The sequence below is a fragment of the Vulpes lagopus genome, chromosome 3 (assembly GCF_018345385.1).
Source record: "Vulpes lagopus strain Blue_001 chromosome 3, ASM1834538v1, whole genome shotgun sequence".
NCBI lineage: Eukaryota > Metazoa > Chordata > Mammalia > Carnivora > Canidae > Vulpes > Vulpes lagopus.
In genome coordinates this window covers 86,095,965-86,116,418 of record NC_054826.1, presented here as the reverse complement: position 1 = coordinate 86,116,418, position 20,454 = coordinate 86,095,965, and the positions used below count along the sequence as shown (strand labels likewise).

At 38.6% G+C, this 20,454-nt stretch overlaps 1 protein-coding gene and 1 non-coding gene across 8 annotated transcripts in view; one reads left to right on the top strand and one right to left on the bottom strand.

Annotated features, from left to right (window-relative positions):
• The window catches only part of RYR2 (ryanodine receptor 2), a 726,974-nt gene that overhangs the window by 264,952 nt on the left and 441,568 nt on the right, over window positions 1-20,454 (bottom strand). For all 7 annotated transcript variants that reach the window (XM_041747478.1, XM_041747480.1, XM_041747481.1 and 4 more), the window contains 2 exons: window positions 9,605-9,764; window positions 6,024-6,171 (listed from right to left, as the gene is read on the bottom strand). In XM_041747478.1, coding sequence (XP_041603412.1) covers window positions 6,024-6,171; window positions 9,605-9,764 — 308 coding nt within the window. The remainder of the gene's footprint in view (window positions 1-6,023; window positions 6,172-9,604; window positions 9,765-20,454) is intronic.
• LOC121488497 lies at window positions 2,843-2,954 on the top strand. Its single transcript, XR_005987118.1, has one exon. It is a non-coding gene; the product is annotated as a U6 spliceosomal RNA (small nuclear RNA).

Sequence of the window (20,454 nt, the reverse complement as noted above, 5' to 3'; positions counted from 1 at the left end):
GTCACTATAGACTTTATGAATATCAAAGTGATAATAGGATGTTAGAACAACTTGATGCCCATAAATATGGCAATTATTTTTTTTAATTTTATTTATTTATTTGAGAGAGAGAGAGTGAGTGAGTGTGAGAGAGAACACAAGCAAAGAAGGGCAGAGAGGGATCCCTGGGTGGCGCAGCGGTTTGGCGCCTGCCTTTGGCCCAGGGCGCGATCCTGGAGATCCGGGATCGAATCCCACATCAGGCTCCCGGCGCATGGAGCCTGCTTCTCCTTCTGCCTGTGTCTCTGCCTCTCTCTCTTTCTCTCTGTATGACTATCATAAATAAATAAAATTAAAAAAAAAAAAAAACAACAACAAAGAAGGGCAGAGAAAAAGGGAGAAGCAGACTCCTTGCTAAGCAGGGAGCCTAACACAGAGCTCAATCCAAGGACCCTGGATCATGACCTGAGCTAAAAGCAGATGCTTAATCAATTAAACCACCCAGGTGCCCCAAATATGGCAATTTAACTGAAATTACTGTACTGATAAAGTATAACTTATCAAAACTGACATAAGAAGAAATAGAAAATTAAATGTCTTAAAATTTTCAAATTAAAGAATTTGAATTTATAATTAAATATCTCTCCTAAAAGATAAACCGTAGGCTGATTTTTTTTTTAAGATTTTATTTATTTATTCCTGAGAGACAGAGAGGCAGAGGCACAGGCAGAGGGAGAAGCAGGCTCCACGGCTCCACCCAAGGAGCCCAATGTGGGACTCGATCCCAGGACCCTATGATCACACCCTGAGCCAAAGGCAGATGCTCAACCACTGACCCACCCAGGCACCCCTAGGCTCATATGGTTTTAATGATGAATTCTATAAGACATTTAAGTAAGAAATAATATAAAACTAACCCAAATTTAGAAAACAAGGGGATTTCCTAACTTATCATGTATCCAGGACTACACTCTTATCGAAAACTGACAAAGAGATGTTGCAAGAAAAGGAAGTTATAAGACAGTATTCCTTATGACATGCATGCAAAAATCCTTCGCAAAATAGCCAACAGAATCCAGCTATATATAGAAGAGGAAAATACACTACAGGTAGAGTTATACAAGAAATGCAAACTTGATCTAACAATCAAAAATCAATGTTATTCATAATATTAGAATAAAGGATAAGAATACAAAATCATCTCAAAAAATGGCAAAAAAAAGTATTTGACAAAATTCAACATTCAACATCCTATTCATGATAAAAGCTCCTAACAAACTAGAAAGAAAAAGGAATTTCTTCACTGTGATAAAGGGCTTCTAGACCCACAGTTAACATCATACTTCATGGTGAAACGTTAGGACTTTTTTTTTTTTTTTTTTTTTTTAAGACTGGGAACAAAGTAGGATAACCTCTCTCACCACTTCTCTTAAACACTGTAAGTCTTTACCAATTCAGTAAGTCAACTAACAAGAAAGACATAATAATTATAAAGGAAAAATTAAAACTTTTTTGTAGGGAGAAGCAGAGAGACATCATGGTTATGTAAGTAGAGAATCCTATAAACTTTAGACATGAAAAAAAAAAAAGAGAAAAAAATGTAAGATAAATTCTGCCAGACCACAGGCTGTAATAACCATATACATATACTAATTGTGTTTCTCATATTCACAGTGAACAACTGGAAGATGAAATGAAATGAAAACTAATCCATTTATGATAGTTTTCAAAATATCAGATACCTCTACAAAGTAATGGGCAAGCCCTCTACTCTAAAAGTAGGAGACAAACTAAAGAGGACCAAAATAAATGGAAGGAAAAAAAAATAAATGGAAGGATACGTCACATTCATGAACTGGTCAACTAAGTATTCTTAAAATGTCAATTCTCTCCAATTGATTTACAAAGCCAACTGTAATCCCATCAAAACTAAACTGAGAAGTAGATTCTAAAATTTATAAAGACATGCAAAGAAAAGGGGGGACTGAAAACCTCTTTTTTTAAAAAAAGATATTTATTTATTCATGAGAGACAACAGAGAGAGGCAGAGACATAGACAGAAGGAGAAGCAGGTTCCCTGCAGGAAGCCCGATGTGAGACTCCATCCAGGGACCCTGGGATCACGACCTGAGCCAAATCAGATGCTCAACCACTGAGCCACCCAAGGAGCCCTGAGACTGAAAAGCCTCTCACAGAAGAAATTAGAAAACCTACCTTACCTGATTTTAGGATTCGTTATGTGGTGACAATAATAAAGACAATAGTGTGGTACTGACTTAAGGATAGATATATCCTTAAGCACCTGGGTGGCTCAGTGGTTGAGCATCTGCCTTTGGCTCAGGTCATGATCCTGGGGTTCTGGGATGGATCGAGTTCCACATCAAGCTCCCTGCAGGGAGCTTGCTTCTCCCTCTGGCTCTGTCTCTGCCTCTCTCTCTGTGTCTCTCATGAATAAATAAGCAAAACAATAAAAAAATGTAAAATAAAAAAAAGATAAATGTATATATCAATAAAACCCAATGGTCAAGAGATATTTGACAAAGGTAATTTGGTGGGAAAGGATAATTTGTTCCAATAAATAGTGCTGAGACAGCTGGATATCCACCTGGACAAAAATGGACCTTGGCCTTAGTCTCTCATTATAAACAAAACTCAACTCAAATTAGATTATAGACCTACCTGAAAAGTAAAATAATAAAACTTAGGAAGAAAGCACAAAAGAAAATCTTTGTTTTTTGCATAAGCAAAGATTTTTTCAGGATATAAAACGTACAACTATTAAGGGAAAAAATCATGAATGGACTTCATCAAAATTGAGAATGTTCTCCTCTCTGAAAGATCTCATTGAGAAAATGAAAGCACAGTGTTTGCTTCAGCAGCACTTATACTAAAATTGGAATGATACAGAGAAGATTAGCATGGTCCCTGTGCAAGGAGAAAATGAAAGCACAATCCATAAACTGTGAGAAGTTGTTTCCCATATCTGACATAATCCTTATATCCAGAAAAGTTTTATGTATGTATAGATGCTTACAATTATATATACTTACAATTCAATAAAAAGAAAACAAAACAATGCAATTTTTAAAATGGATATAGTTTTTAAATTTTCTTTTTTTTTATTTTTATTTATTTATGATAGTCACAGAGAGATAGAGAGAGAGGCAGAGACACAGGCAGAGGGAGAAGCAGGCTCCATGCACCCGGAGCCCGACGTGGGATTCGATCCCGGGTCTCCAGGATCGCGCCCTGGGCCAAAGGCAGGCGCCAAACCGCTGCGCCACCCAGGGATCCCTAAAATGGATATAGTTTTGAAAAAACACATATACCAATAACCACAAGAAAAAAACTTCAACGTTATTATTCAAGAAGAGCATGAGGATTAAAACTGAAAGATCCATTTGGCATCTACCAGAATTGTTAAAATCAGAAAGATTCACTATCAATTCTTGACCAAGATGTGGGAGCAACTGGCACCCTTCTACACTGGTCATGGGAATAAAATAAGTTTGCACAACCATTTGGAATCTTCTTATAAAGTAAGGAAAGAGTTAAGGTATAGGCCAGGAGAGGCAGGGGAGCCCCTGACTAGGCTCTGAAACTATTCCTGATGGGCAAAAGCACTTAGCCAGTTAATCCTCTTAGTCCAGAACACCTGGCTTGGTGGGATTTTGTTGTTGTTGTTAGCAACAGTGTGATCACAAAAAAATGACCAAATCTCAGAGATATAAGTCATTAACAGTGTTATCAATAGTCCTTGCTCAAACCAAGATAGCACAAGAATCTCAAAATCAAAAGCTTCCTGGTCAAGTTTTCAATAAAGGAGCAGCCCTAAAAACCCTCAGTGACAACTCAATTCAGGACCCTTCTCACTCTAGAGAGCTTTCTCTTTCCTTTCTGTTCTCACCATCACTTAATAAACTTTCACTTCATTCCATCCTTTCATGTCCACAAGATTGATTCTTCGACTCCATGAGACAAGAACCCTGCAATCCCGTAACACTATGGCTCGGTACTCTTACTTATATATTTACCCAAGAGAAATGAAAAGTGTAAGTCTACACAAAGACTGTCTGCAAGTGTTCATAGCAGTTTTATTCATAATAGCCAACAACTGGAAATAACCCAAATCTTCATCAACAGAAGAATGGATTAAAAAAGGATGGTTTATTAGAATAGAATACCACTCAATAATTCTATGACACATATAAAAACATATATGATCACAAAAACATGTGGAACAAAAGTATGTAGACAAAATATATAATATTGATTACATTTATAAGCAAAGTATAAGAAAAGGCAAAATTAATCTGTGATAACAAAATTTAGAAAGTGGTTATTTTGTTGGAGATAGGAGGGAACTTTTTATAATGAAAAATATGTTCCCCCTGTTGTTTTGGGTGGTGGTACCTTTTGTGTATTTAACAATCAAAATTCACCAAACTGAACAGTGAAGAGCTATATATTTTATTGTATGTAAATTACACTTCAATTTAAAAGTATCATATAAAAAAGAAGCAATTAGCTTTAAGGGCATATTGTATACCAGACATTCACAGAACTGTTTTCAATTGTTGTTTTAGCTTAGGAAGCTTGTATTATTTACTTCCATTCCACCTTTCATGTGGACGACAGTCTTTAAGACAGGCATCCTCCTGGTTCCTTTCATAGTAGCATCTGGTTAATGAGGGCCTACCAGATATGTTGTTATAAAACTGACTTCAAGATAAAATAAGGAGTTACATCATGATTGTGAATATTATTGTTATCAAGGGAATATCTAATATTATTTGCAACAAATGTAGAGATTCAGTATCTACACTAAGAGCCACTAAGATGTAACTACATACTGAATCAACTCCAGGGACTGAAATTCAGAGTCAGAATGCCTGGGGATGGGATTCTGCATCTACAACCTAGTACATGGCTTTCCATTCAGAGAAGTCTTAGAATCTCAGGTTCCTAATCTATAAAATGAGCGTATTGCATGGACCATCCCCATAGCGTGACTACTGTGAGGATTATGTAATTGTGAAAGTCTTAGAAATACTTGTTGCACATGATAAGCACTATATAAACATTAGCTACTATTACAACTTACAGTCTGGGTTTCTTCTTTTTTCTTTGTTAAGATCTTATTTATTTTTTCATGAGAGACACGGAGAGAGAGAGGCAGAGACTTAGGCAGAGGGAGAAGCAGGCTCCCCGTGGGGAGCCTGATGTCAGATTCGATCCCAGGATCCCAGAATCATAACCTGAGCCAAAGGCAGATGCTCAACCATTGAGCCACCCAGATGTCCCTAGAGTCTGGATTTCTATCAAGAAACACTGAAAATATTACTCACTAGAGAATATTGAGAATACACTGTTTAAAACTTTCTACCAAAAAAAGTATAGGCACTATAAGGAAACACACATTGTTTATTTCACTCGGTCATTTTAAAAATATGGATATTTATATCAATTGAAACTTCAGGCAAAGGATAAAGGAATTGGTATTTTAAATCATATTCTTAAAAGGTATGATTTAAGGGAAATGTGTTCTTCATAAAACCTCTGAAAATCCATTTCTTCCATACATATTTATTGAATGTCTAATCTAACATGTTCACCTTAAAGCAAATATTGCACTAATTAGTTAATATTGCCTACAGGTAGGAGTATCAATAATGAAGATTCATAGACACTAGCTATAGGTTTATTCCCATAAACAACTAAGCCAGCTCTTCTTAAGGATAGCTGGGAGATCGGGGGAGGGGGCAATATCAGAGTTCCACTGCTCACCTCAGACTCTTTGGGAAGGTAAACTAGTTTTGTCCCTGGGCAGAATCACAGGTGGTGAGACACTCTTCTGAGAGATGGGTTTAATCCCTCAAGTGTACTTAAGGAAAAAAATGCTCTGAACCACTGGCTTAAGTTACAAACTAGATGACATCTTGAAGGACTTAATTTTGTACTTCCCACTTTGAGTCAATTATTTGGCTTTGAAGAACCACTACACAATTTTGCAACCTGAGAGGAAGAAAGAAAAACCAAAATACCATGATCCTGATCTGGTGCTTCCAGATTGTAGCCATACCCCAGCAGCGTGCGAACAGCTTCACGGAGGCTGTCTTTATTGGATTTCTTGGTGCGGTCATCTAGAAGAGTGTAGGGAACCAGGCGAGGGTTTCTTCTGTTCTTTACATCCTACAGGAAGAGAAAAGGTGTTGGTCATCAAAGCAGTACTAAAGCAATCATTCTGGAAATGAGGCAGCTGCCAAATACAACAGAAAGTAAAGCCCCTGAGATAAAAGCTGCTCCCCCACACCCTTGGTCTTCTCAGGTTAAGGACGTTACTGAACCCCTAGCAATATAAAAGACTGAATCAAATGAGTAACTGCAGGCCCTCCCCAGGAGAAGAAAAAGTAAAAACAATAAAATAACAAACGCCAACTGGAAGGATCATTTCCACCACCATCCATCTGCCAGGATCACAGGGCAATGGACTAATTTAGAGAACACAGAATTTCCTTGTACAGTTGACAGACAAGTCTTTGTTACAAGAAGAGCCAAGTGATCACTGGTCACCTCTCAGTGATTTTAGTCTACAAACAACTTATGGCTGCAGGCCCTCTCTCAGAAAAACCCAGTGTGTTACAGACAACCATTCTATGAACTCAACTAGCCTGAACACTATGCATTAGGGTGACTCCACCAACCTGTGAAACCAGTTAATAGCAAAAGTACTGAAGTACGTACAAAACTCACAATTTGGTTATTACAAACGAGGCTCCACGTTTAAAATGTGATGAGACTGCTGTTGGCAAAGCATGAAATCTGGCTCTCCTACTAGCCTGGCAAAAGAAATCACTTCTTTCCATCGATTCTCTGAAACTGCTGCAGATTTTGTCAGACTTTCCATTTTTCAGGAAGCATTCTCAAATCTCGGGTTAACTTGAGCACGATGAAGAATGAGGAGGCTGTGGATCCTTCCAAACCTCAAAACAAATATGCTACATGGTAGACTGGCTTTGTTCTGGGTGACTAGGAGCAAGGAAAGCTTTCCCTACTATATTTTCCTGTCTCTCTAGCAAATCTGTACTAAATACCTGCTATTGAATACATGAGCATGGACTGACAGGTTGGAGTCCAGATCACTAGACTGCTTGGTGGGGAGCGCCATTACAAAGCCACCCTAAGTAAACCAACAGTGTAAACAGAGTACAGCACAGGTGCCAGACACATCACCCAGCAGCCCTCTCTTCTACAGTGGTTTTTGCCTCCAAACTTTTCCTCTACAGGAAGTCTGAAGCCTTGAATGAATCATACTCTCTAGGGCAGCCTGGGTGGCTCAGCGGTTTAGCGCTTCCTTCCGCCCAGGGCATGATCCTGGAGACCTGGGATCGAGTCCCACGTCGGGCTCCCTGCATGGAGCCTGCTTCTCCCTCTGCCTATGTCTCTGCCTCTCTCTCTCTCTCTGTGTCTCTCATGAATAAATAAATAAAATCTTAAAAAAAAATCATACTCTCTAAAGATGGTGTCCTGAGAATCTGTTAAAAGGTGCTCCCCAGGGGATCCGATGCACACTCATGTTTGAAAGCAGCAGAGCTAGAGGGACAGAGAAGTAGTAATCCAAGTAAACTGCTCTCAAGGGCTTTCAATGACGTTCTAAACTAAATTATGTCAACAAGAAGGTAATGAAAAATTCAAGACAGTACTCATACAGAATCTGGCAAATATGCTTATGCCAGTGGGGAATATGGTGGAAGCAAGATGGACCCTGAGAGAAAGAGTGGGGAAATTATCCAAATGAAAGTTCTGGTAGGCTCAAAAAGCCTGTGCTTTTATGAGGAACCATATACACAGGAAGCACACCCCCCGCCCCCACCTGAAGAGAGGGACTCCAGGAAATCCTGGTTTGTCTAATAGAGCTACATGGACTTCACAGCAAGTTAGCCCTCCTTTTGCAGAGAGCCAGTGTGGGGCCCTGATCCCTCTTGGGTACATGGTTATAAGGTTTAGGTTCTCTCTGTCTCTGTGTCTCTCTGTCTCTCTCTCTCTCTCTCACGCGCACACACACACACAAAATGCTTAAGCAGATTTAGTGTTGACATTCACATCAGTTACAACCAGCTTAATTCAAATAAAAATATATTTTATGAGGTAAATCAAGGTTCTTCAAGTTTCCTTTAGCCTTTCTAATGCCAAAAAGTCACTGGCTTAGAAGGATTTTCAAAACTCACTTTTTCAAACCAATGTTTAGGCTAGATCCTAAACAATAGGCTAAGCCTGTAAGTGAGAAAACATTTTATTCCTGAAAAATTTTAAGTAAAGGCAGCCCAAACTGAGCTGGCAAGATGTACTGCAACAAGGAAGCGAAGAATGTTGGCTCTGGAGTCAGAAGGCCCAAGCAGGGTCTGCCACCTGCTAGCTGTGTAGCACTGGGCAAACTGTTCCCGTGAAGCCTCCCTGTACACCATATGTGAACTGGGAATCAAAATGATTCCTCCCTCACAGAAGTGTTGTCAGAGTTAAAGAGAATATGAGTAAAACTCTAGACGTGGTATTGAAGAGCAAACCACCTGACATATTTGGTAGGGGCCAGTACTATTGGAAGCCTTTCTCATATGTAAGTTATATAATGAAGTGACATCACTTACTGATGAGGAAACAGTGGTGCAAATAATTTTTTTTAAGATTTTATTTATTTATTTGAGTGAGAGAGAGAGAGAGAGAGAGAGGCAGAGACACAGGCAGAGGGAGAAGCAGGCTCCATGCAGGGGGCCCAATGCAGGACTCAATCTCGGGACTCCAGGATCACAACCTGGGCCAAAGGCAGGCGCTCAACCCCTAAGCCACCCAGGTGTCCCCAAGTAGTGCAGAGAATTTAAGTAGCCTGCCCAAGGTCACCTGGTAACTAAGAGGCAAGGCTCAAATTTGCTCTTGGGCCTTCTGCTATGCTGCCTTGGGATGTGCTCCATGACTTAGTCACTCCCACAACAAGCGCACCACCATGAATAGAGAGATCTCTGAAATCCAGAAACCTAAGAAAACTCATCCTTTACTAAGTTGAACAAAATCTCAGTTGGTAAAACATGATCTGAATTGATGCAAGCCTGTTTTATAGTCTTTATTTATCCCTCTTGGTATTATCATGCCTATGCTGTGCCTAACAAATAGTAATTTACATTCTGCTACCTGCGGAGGTTGCTAAGAAATATGTAATATATCACCATATCACCATCCTGGAAACCGAAAGATATCTGGATTCTGACATTCATCTGGCCCCAGGAGTTTCGAAGGAGGAACCGTGGACCTCTTTTATTACTATTTTATCTCAATCTTCTCATATTTCAAAAGTTTCTCCTTAAATACCATCTCAGAGAGAGAAATGCCACAAAACCAAGTTATAAATCACTGTCCTGGTTAAAATTCACTGGTACCTCCTGTTCACACTCAGGGTTATGGTCATCTGACTTCCTGAGCCCAGCACAGAACAGGTGCGTTAGCATATATATACATGAAGATATGCATGTGAGGTTCAACCCAGTCATTATTTAATCTCTCCTGTTAGGAATTATGCTGATTACCACTTAAGTAAATCTCAGCCTCCAGGCCATAAAGCTACATTCCCCTGTACCTGTTGGATGCCGTAAGTCCAGCCCTGCCGGATTCGATCTCGGGCCCATACATTATGAGCATTTTCTGCCAACTTGTCCACCATTGCTTCCTGAGATGGGGTGAGTTTGATAAAGCTCAGGTCCATTGGGGCAGGCTTATACCCACTTGTCAGCTGGTAACTACAAAGCAAAACAAAAGAAGTATATAATTGGCCTTTCCAAAAAAGTCAAGGCTTAAAAATCCCTGTATCAGTCTTTTTATGGCCCTACCTACTTCTAAGTGTTCCTTAAACCAAAGTGGTTACCACTGGTCAGCAAGCTGGGAACCCTTCAGTTTAGCTAATAACTCATTAGGTAGAAAGGCCACATGATCGTGGTCTTCAATTTTACGCCAATAAAACAAAAAATGAGACAACTTACCTACCTCTAAAAGGTGAGAAGGGCTTACTGAATTCCAAACTATTGAGGCTTTTTTATAGTACAAACCAAAATAATGGTTACCAGTAGAAACATCTGATGGAGTTCTCTTTCTGTTCTCATTTTATTCAACTTTTAAACATTATATTAATTTGTATATTTATGTGTTTAATAAATCTGTGGGTCCTTACAGATACTAGCTGTTCATTATGCCATAGGGAGACTTTAATGCATTTATAAGTTATTTTCCTACTTGCCTTTCCTAGTTATATAATTTAGGGAGCCTCTGGATAAGATAGAAAGTAGGATATCCCAGGTATATAATCACCTAAAATATTATTAAGGCCTGGATTTTAACTAACTCTTACCAGAGACTACTTCCATACTCTGAAATGGAGAGAAAGTACTAAAACAGTGTTAAGTTTTTATCTTCTGGAAGAAATGTAAAATTGAAAATACAAAATTTTCAACATGTAACTATTGGAGCAATAGTACTGCTCTGCTCCTCGCCCCCTCCCGCACACACACAGAGTCAACTCATTCTATTTAACTACTGAGATTCGAACAAAGCCTATTTTACAGCTGCTTCTCTTCTATTCTCCTGTCATTGTTACACTCCTTATAATCACCCATGCCTTGAGGTCAGGATCTGTTTCTAATCCATTTTTCTAACTGCCATTATACTCAAAACCACGCATGGCAGATAAGCAGCCCTTCGATCCATAGCTTTTGAAAGAATTAACTTTATATACCAAATTAATATAAAGGTACATGCATCTTCATCTCAAAGATTCTCCTTTGTACAAAGAAAATTTGCCAGCTAATTACGCAGTTAAAAAAATTTAACAGAACATGGGAAAATGCGGAAATAAAACTATGTTATCTTTATTCTTTGAAGTATTCTGGGCTATGGCTAGTAGAATGACCAGGTAAGCTTCTTTACAGCAGGGAGTTTGTCTGCTTTGTTCCTTGCTATCCACAAAACCAGGAATAGTGCCTGATTCCTGGTAGGCATTCAATAAAGATATGTTGAATGAATTGATGTGTTATGGCAATAAATAATTTTTAAGCATGAATAAAGCTGAGATTGCCTTAGTTACTCCTATTTCATTGTAAGACATTTCATATTTTATAAATAATTTATCTATAGACAAAAGTATTAGAAATGTTTTGTTTAAGGGGATTAGATTAGTCTGGCAATTTTAACAATTATGGCTAATTATGGCCTTATGTCATTCAATTTACATTCCAAGCTACATTTATACATGAGAAATTTTGTTCTGTTTTAAATCAGAACTCTGTATGTTTCAGTTATTAACAATATTTTTCCTTTATTTTATTTTCTTAATAAAGAAGCCACATGGGATTTTTTTAACTGCTCATACAAATCATTGTATGTTACGGAATTCTGATTATAAATAGATAAATCTACAAACTATAAGTACAGCCCATATACAAGTTCTCATTCAGAGAATATTTTCTTCAAGAAAGAGCTCCAAATACATTTCTAATGCACCGACAGATGATCAAGCTAGCAGAGTCTAGTTTCCAAGTTTAATGTAATTGCTGGAATGCAGCATAGAGCAGCTTTAAGAGCAATGATAAAGATCTCAATCTTCTCTACTGTCCCCTTCCCATCTCTGCTTGACATCCTCCCCCGTCCTGGCTTCCTCACAATTGCCCAGCACGGAGTAGCCCAACAGCACACAATTCTTTCTTCTCCAATTTTCCAATGGCCCTGAGCTCTCCCAGCTGTCACAGAGGAGACACACAGGACAGAGTTTTGAAACTGATCTATGAAAAAATTATTTAGAGCCTAAGCCATATTAATGGTAAATATGTTGAAAAAAGTAAAAATCCTCTCTGGCAACCAATTCTAACGGTACATTTCCCAGCAATATCTCATACGGAATGGGGTGGTGGGGGTAGGGGATATATTTGAGAAGTAGAGGATGAGAACGAGGTCCTTCCAAGTCAAACATTATCGATAAGTTCTCCTAATGTATAAAGCTGGATAATATAAGACATAATATGTTTCTCCTGATTTTTTAAAATTTCCCCTTCCTACATGGAATATCTACTACAGTTGCCTTAATCTGTGGTCACAATGAAAACCCATATTTGCATTTGCTGATTTAAAACAGCACAAGAATTAATGTAGTTCATGCTCATTTTCAGATGTAGACAGCAATTCATTTTACTCTTCTTCATAACCCTGTACAAGAAAGGATTAGAAGTTTCAAGTGATTCTTGCAAATGGCTAATAATCCCATCCCATTAAGTAAATTACTAACTCCCATTTCACCTGAACCTTATTTCCATAGTGTTGTATTTCAAATCATCTATAGTAAATACAAATATTCTTGAAATTCATAGACTTAAACCTATGGTATTTTTTTTAAAGATTTTATTTATTCACTTGACAGAGAGTGTGCACAAGCAGGGAGAGTGGCAGGCGGAGGGAGAGGGAGAAGTAGGCTCCTCACAGAGCAGGGAGCCCGATGTGGGGCTTGACCTCAGGACCCCGGGATCACAACCTGAGTCAAAAGCAGACGCTTCACTGGCTGAGCCACCCAGGCACCCCAACCTACTGTATTTGATCACAAATACCTAACGAATATGAATCAGTATCAACAACGATTTATAAAACTCTTTGCATGACATGTTTGTAGTACATGTTGACAAAGTAAGAGTCAATCCATTATATCAAAATAGAATTTTTTTTTAAAGAGCATAAATGAACTTTGGCAAATAATGTCCATTTCACCTTACTAATATAATTTCATGAGGTAAAGATCGACTATTAATAGGAAATATTATATTTTTGTGGTTAAAAAAGAACAAAAAGAAAAGCTTTTGAGTAAAATGTGATTGACATAAGCCTTGGAAGCTAAGGGGTTTTAAGTAAAGTTTCAGATTAATTTCCAGAAATTGAAAAGAAAAGCAAGACTGCTGTACCAATTCTTGGGAAGTACAATTTCATAGCCCAAATCATAGGGAAAAGTCCTATCATTAGGAATTATATTAGCACCAAATACATATAGCTCATGTTAAAACATCAATGTGTTACTTACTACCTCCTTGAGCTTTCTGGGAAAATTCTACTAGAATCAGTGACTAGATCTCTTTTTCCTGCAATCTATCTGTTCACTAGGTATCCTTTCAACTTCCTTTCCTTGAATATGCAAAGTTCCCATTCCATCAATCATCCTGAAGCTTAGCTTATGAGAAATATATATGGAACTAAATAAATACAATCAATATACTCACTTTCCAAGGCATCAAAATTCCTTTGCAGTTACTGGCTCTCAATTTATTTTGATGTAGCATAGAGTCCAGAATTAAAATAAAACACTAAGATTAATAAGCTATATATACAGGGCTTCAGTTTCTTTTTTAAAATACATTTTTGCCTAGAGAAATAAAACATAACTGGCAAACTGCCAGCTTTATCTGCATCAAATTACCAAAGATGTAAACAAAAAATTGATAGCGCTTGGCTCCACTGATGAGCTGTCACGTTGAGTAGCAATTTCGTTTCGTACCTCGTTCCCACCATTTTTCCTAAGCAGGTATTCTAAATGAGCCTTTGAAACAACATGTTCAATATAATATCACTAAAGGGGCAATTAAAGTGGTGTAACAAAAAACAGGGAAGAACACCAAAACCGCTAGGCAGGAAAGCTGTTTTTTCTAGCCTTTCCCACCTCTCAAACTGACTTGTTTAGCAGCAATCAGGTTAAATGAAGCTTGGAAGTCATTATGCTGTGAAAGATGTGCAGTAAACATGAAAAGATTATGTCCAAGTTCAGTGGATGTTAGGTGTAAATTCCAAAACCAAATCAGCCCTTCAAGTTCCCTGGAACAAATGGGAAAATCTCAGATGGCTGCACACCAGAGATATTAAGGACAAGTTTTGCTGGAAGCACATCTATTAAAAAATGCATACTGGGCTGACATTTCCACAGACAGAAGAGAGAGATAATTCAAAAACCTTGACCAAAAACAAATACAGGGAAATTCAGTTCAATGTAGAAATGAGAAAGGAATCAGACAAGGGATATATTTTTTCTACTGTTTCACTTTTTTGTTTTTAAGTAAATATAATATGATGATATGCCTGGAAGGCCTCCCTTGCCCCACCCAATTCCTTTTTTATCAATTTCTTTTTACTTCAAGGTTTTCTGCTACCCTACAGCTCCTTTGAAACAAAACCACAAGGTATCCAATGCAGCAAGAAGGGGTCATCTCAAGAGAGAGACCAAAGAAAGCCACTCTTGGCTTTTGGATTTTTAAAATAGGCTTTGAAGATTCTCTGCAGAGACAATGGTCTTTTAGATAAAAGCCCTTTTGATATTAAAAATTATGCTTTTGAATATCAAAAAAGCAAGGCTCAGATGCATTGAGACCTAAGGAAAACCAGATAAAAATTCCTTCTGCCCAGAGAGATTTGAGAGCATAGCAGGAAGCTGGAGTTCCCCAACACTTACCCAGGTAGAGACAAGGTAGATTCCCAGGGCCAAGGTGAACTTCTGTCTTGCTTCCCAGAGCATACTGATGAATCTCCCACAAACAAGCCCTTCCTTGCAGAGAACAACTTCAGAAAAATAGAAGTGGCAGCCAACCAAGTCTAGGCTGATAGACAGCCGTCCCCATTCCCTCCACTAACAAACTACAATCCCCAAATTGCTGGAGAGGGTATTGTTAGGTTTCTGGCACTCTCTACATAGTCTTAAAGAGAGCTAAAAGAAGAGCAGTGACCTGGAGTACTCATACAAATGAGAAGAAGGAACCGACTGTGTAGACTCATCACCAAAGACCAGTGGTGAAAACAGGCACCCCATGAGATGCCAGCAGCGATGAATGAAGATAATTGACAAAGGCACTTTCCTCTGACCAACTAGAGTCATGTTTCTGAGCCCTCTTTCAGACACACTCTGATCTTGGACTGTGTCCTTGTTCCAATTAGTTCCATTTTAGCAAGAATCCTACTGGATCAGTTTAATGAAAATCCTCCACCCTTGGTATCTGATCACATTTCCCACTTCCCACTCTGGATATCTTATCACCAGGTAGGTCAGCCTTCAGCAAGAATCCTATCAAGCTGGTTTTGCAGAATCTCCCTCCTCCTTGATGTCTCCTATTAGTAACCTTCTATCCACTGTCCCCAACCTTCTTGGCTATGAATCCCTACTTGTACTTGCTGGATTCAGAATGGAGTCCAGTTTGATACAGAGATCTCTTTTCTCCTATTACAACAGTTCTTGAATAAAATTTGCCTTTATGGCTTTAACTTCTGTCCAGCTCCAGTTTTTTTGGACATAATTCAGTCATGACAGCAAAATCAAATAGGTATACTGTGGATCCAATGTCTCCTCCTCATCAGGTAGATGTCCCAAATACAGGTAGCCCCAGTGGTAAGAGGGAGGTAGACAGTGAATTCAAATTCAACAACAAATATTCATTCAGTGGCAGAATGTATTAGGCCCTATTCTAGGAACTAATAATAGATCATACAATAACATGAACAAAAAAGTCTACAGAATTATGTTCTGATGCAGAATCAGGCAATAAACAAAGTAAATATAGAACAATACTATGTTAGAAGATGTAAGTGCTGTGGGGTGTGAGGGGAAAAAGTAGAAAAGAGGCATGGGGAAAGGTAAAATTTTAAATAGGGAGCAATTTTATTGTATTTTAATTTTTTATTAAATGGGGAAATAATCTTACAGAGGTTAGGAAAGATTGCTTTGACAAGAGGACATTTGAATCACAACTTAAAGGTGAGAATACTGAAAACATCAATTTCAAAAGATTGCACTGAACAGTCTAGGATTAAGTTTCTTTAATTTTTTTTTAAGATTTTATTTATTTATTCATGACAGAGAGAGAGAGAGAGAGAGAGAGGCAGAGGGAGAAGCAGGCTCCATGCAGGGAGCCTGATGTGGGACTCGATCCCGGGTCTCCAGGATCACACCCCCGGCTGAAGGCAGCACTAAACTGCTGGGCCACCCAGGCTGCCCTAGGATTAAGTTTCTAACACTAAGCTTTATTCTAGTGCAAAGTCCATTAGGCTTGAATATGAAATTAAACTGGATCAGAGAAAATAAAAACATTATATATTAGTACATTTTTAAATTTATGGTTTGTGAAATTTACTCATTCCACATAAACGGAGTGTATAAACCTGTTTTTTTTTTTTTTTTGCCTTTGTAATCACAGTACTTCATCATTAAAGAAAAAAACCAACTGTATTTGTAACACTATCTTTTACTTAGGTAAATATTTACATAAATTGAATTTAGTACATATGTCTATATAAACAGTGTGTATATATGTGTGTGTATACACAAACACACACACACACACACACACACACACATCTCACGGGCCTACACATTCAAGCATCCAAAGCCTTCATCTCAGAAACTCATTTATATATATGTATATGCATTGAGAATATCATTCTTAGCCATTAGGTGCCCCAATATCCCCACTTAACCCCTCTACAACCCATCACTACCCGGCCTTCATAGCATTAATAGTAAGAAGGGGGGATCCCTGGGTGGCGCAGCGGTTTGGCGCCTGCCTTTGGCCCAGGGCGCGATCCTGGAGAACCGGGATCGAATCCCACGTCAGGCTCCCGGTGCATGGAGCCTGCTTCTCCCTCCGCCTGTGTCTCTGCCTCTCTCTCTCTCTCTCTGTGACTATCATAAATAAAAAAAATAAAAAATAAAAAAAAAAAATAGTAAGAAGGGTACAGAGGGAATTTATCACTGGATTTAAAGACCTCTCAGACAATTCTAAACACTACTAATTCATAATTCAACACTTTTATTTCCCAGTGATATGTACAAGCAACCACAGAACACTATTATGTTCTGTGATGACTTAGTAACATAGATAAGTGCTAAAGAAAAGTTTTAAGAAATGGCACTGGCATTCAGACAAGGATTTTCTTTTCATTTAAATCTATAGTTTTGTTTTTAAATCTCAATTACTCAGGCATATTAGAAATTGGTGATCACAAGCTCTCAGAGAGAATTCTTTCTGCTGCATTTTTTCTTTGTCCCTATAGTAAATGGACTTTGTGTTCATCAAACTATGCAGTGGTTCAAGAACTTTACAATAAATGTGGGAAGGTTTGTGAATTTATAAATTGATGATAATAGGTTACACTCTTCAATTGCCTGCTTATTTGTGTTGAGGAAGAATAAGAAGAAAGGGAGAAAAGAACTACAAAGAATCACACATTCCATAAAAGTGCTTAAGGATTTTTAATGAAATGATATGTATTATACATAAGAAAAAACTATACTCAAATAGTCTATTTTCAAACAGGAAATGCAGAACATAATTCAAACAACACTTTGAGTGTACAAGTATCCTTAAATCTGAAATGGGGCTCTTGTAGGCAGTATGCAGGGTTTTTTTCCTATCCAGTCACACTGTGCCTTTTGATTGGGAAATATAATCCATGTACATTTTGAGTTAATTCGATATGTAGGAACTTAGTAATGCCATCTCATTCATTGCTGTCTGGTCCTTCTGTATTTCCAATGCATTCCCCTCCCCCCTCTGTTTATGCCAACTTTTGTACACTGATTATACTCCATGGAGGTACACTCTGTTTCCCTTTGTCTTTTGCAGATCCACTCTAGGGGTCTGCTTTGTGGTTACCTTGTAAATTTACATAAAATATCTTATAGATGAAACATTCCATTTTAGGCTGATGGTAATATCTTCAAACATCTATTAAAGGCTCCTCTTCTGCCCTCTCACATATTATTGATGTTACAATTTACCTCTTTTTGGGTCATGCATTCATTAATGATTTAGAGTATAGGTTTTTAAAAATATTTTTATTTAGAAAGAGCACGTGAGTGTGGGGAGCGGCAGAGAGAGAATCCCAAGCAGACTCCACACTGAGTGGGGAGGCCAATGTGGCACTTGATCTCACAGCCCTGAGATCATGACCTGAGCTGATACCAAGAATCAGACACTCAACCTGACTGAGCCACCTAGGCACCCGAGGAGCTATACTTCCTATTACTCTTCTACTTTGACTTCCATATTGGAGTTGCATGGTTAACACACCATCCGAACATAGAGTTTCATTTCATTAAGTCTGATTATTTGATTTTTCCCCATTTCCAATGTGCTGTGAGCTTTCATATGCTGCTATATTCCTGGTTTAGCATCTTGCCAATTCAGCTTGAAGAATTCCTTTCAGCGTTTCTTGTAAGGCAGGTCTAGAGGCAGTGAACTCCCTCAGCTTTTGTCTAGGAAAGTCTTTATTTCTCTTTCACATCTAAAGGATAACTTTGCCAGACAGAGTATTCTTGGCTGGCAATTTTTATATTTCAACACTTTAAATACATTATTCCACTCTCTCCTGGTCTGTCAGAACTTCTGTTAAGAAATCTGATGACCTAATGCAGTTCCTTTGTCAGTTCCTTCCTTTTGTCCCTGGCTTCGAGATTCTTTATGGTTGATTTTTGACAGTTTCATTAAATTGTGTCTTTTTTTTTTTTTAATGATAGTCACAGAGAGAGAGAGAGAGAGAGGCAGAGACACAGGCAGAGGGAGAAGCAGGCTCCATGCACCGGGAGCCTGACGTGGGATTCGATCTCGGGTCTCCAGGATCGCGCCTTGGGCCAAAGGCAGGCGCCAAACCGCTGCGCCACCCAGGGATCCCCTAAATTGTGTCTTGAAGAAGGTCTTTTTACACTGAGATAACAGGGTATGCTGTTAGCTTCATGGACTTGAACGTCCAAGTCTTTCTCCTGGTTTGGGAAGTTGTTGGCTAATATTTCTTTAAATAAACTCATCCCCTTCTCCTCCCCTTCTCCTTCTAGGGCCTAATCATTCAGATATTTACTTTTCTGACAGACTCAGAGTTTTTTAAGGCTTTGTTCACTCTTTAAACTTAGTTTCCAGTCCTCTTAACTGTATTAATTCTATATTTGTATCCTCCAAGCCACTATTCTTCCTCCACCTGATTTTCCCTGAGACAGATGTTCACCTCTATATTCTTCATCCCATTCACTGAATTCTTCAGGTCCAGTATTTCCATTCAGTTCCTTTTTAGAATATCAATCATTTTGATAAAGAGCTCCTTCTGTTCATTAACTTTATTCCTGATTTCATTGGATTGCCTGAGTTTTCTTGGAACTTGTTGAATTTCTTCATAATAGCTATTTGAATTCTTTATTGGGTTATAATGTTCTTTGCCTTTGAGCTTGGTTGCTGAGAATTATTTTCTTCTTGTGATGCCATATTTCCTTGATTTTTCATGTTACTTTCAGGTATGTATTTTTGCTTTTGTATTTGAAGTAGCCAAGAGCCTCATAATTAGCTGTCTTCTCTAGTTCTTATAGTTTGCTAGGCAAGTTATTAGAGACCTCTTTTTTTTTTTTTAAATCTCAAGAGGGGTTGCTAATTTCAAGTTTGTAGTTTTTCCTTTGCCCACGAAGTGTGGCCTGTTTTCTGGGCATGTTCCCCATCTCCGCAGGCTTGCCTTTCTGGATAAATTCAGGAGCACACACACAGCTAGTGGAAGAGTAGGGGGAAGTATGGGTTTAACACTTGGTTAAATGTTGGGGATGTCCACGGATTCGGTAGGAAGATGGGATAGGACATGTCATTATCAAAGGCCTGTGGCTGGATTTTCTGCTGAGCAGATTCAAGACTGAAATTCTTATCTACCTCTTTCCCCAAATCCTCACTAAGCTCCCATGACAAAGATCCCATCTTAGTACTCTGGGTGCTGGTGGACAGAAATGGGTTTCTCTAGCTGCATCCTGCCAACTGAGGAAGCTGAATCCTCTCTCCCCATCTGCCTCTTTGTCTGTCTACAGGAGAGGTTACCTGTACTGATAAATCAGCTCCAAAAGCCTCCTTTTTGGAAGTAGGGCAGTGCCTAGAAAGTTTCTCATACTACTTTCACTTAAAATAAACTCATATTTTCCTTTTTCCTTTTTCTTTTTTCTTCAACAATGTGTTGGCATCTGCCTTTTGGAAGACTGGATTTCTGCAAGTCCTCTGTGGTTGGTGAGTGCCTGCTCAGTTCAGCACTCACCTGATTCTTGCCCAATAGCCACAACAGGGGTCCAGCCAGTTTCACCCACTACACAGGTTCCACAGTTTCTGGAAACTGTCTCCTAAGATCTGCAGTGGTAAGATTCTGCTTGGGTCCCTTGGAGTAAGGTGCAAAATCTTGAAACCTCCACAAAGATGCTCTTGTTTATGTATGGATGTCTAATTTGTTGATTAAAAAGGGGGATAAAAAGGAGGAACGTCTTCTGAGTCATGTTGCTGATGTCACTCATGTAGTAGGCATTTTAAAAACTAGGGGCATTGTAATAAATAAAGCCTGGTCTCTATTGAGTGCATAGTCACAGAGGTCTATTCTTCTTCTATTAGATTTATTACTAGATTTTTCATCTGTATT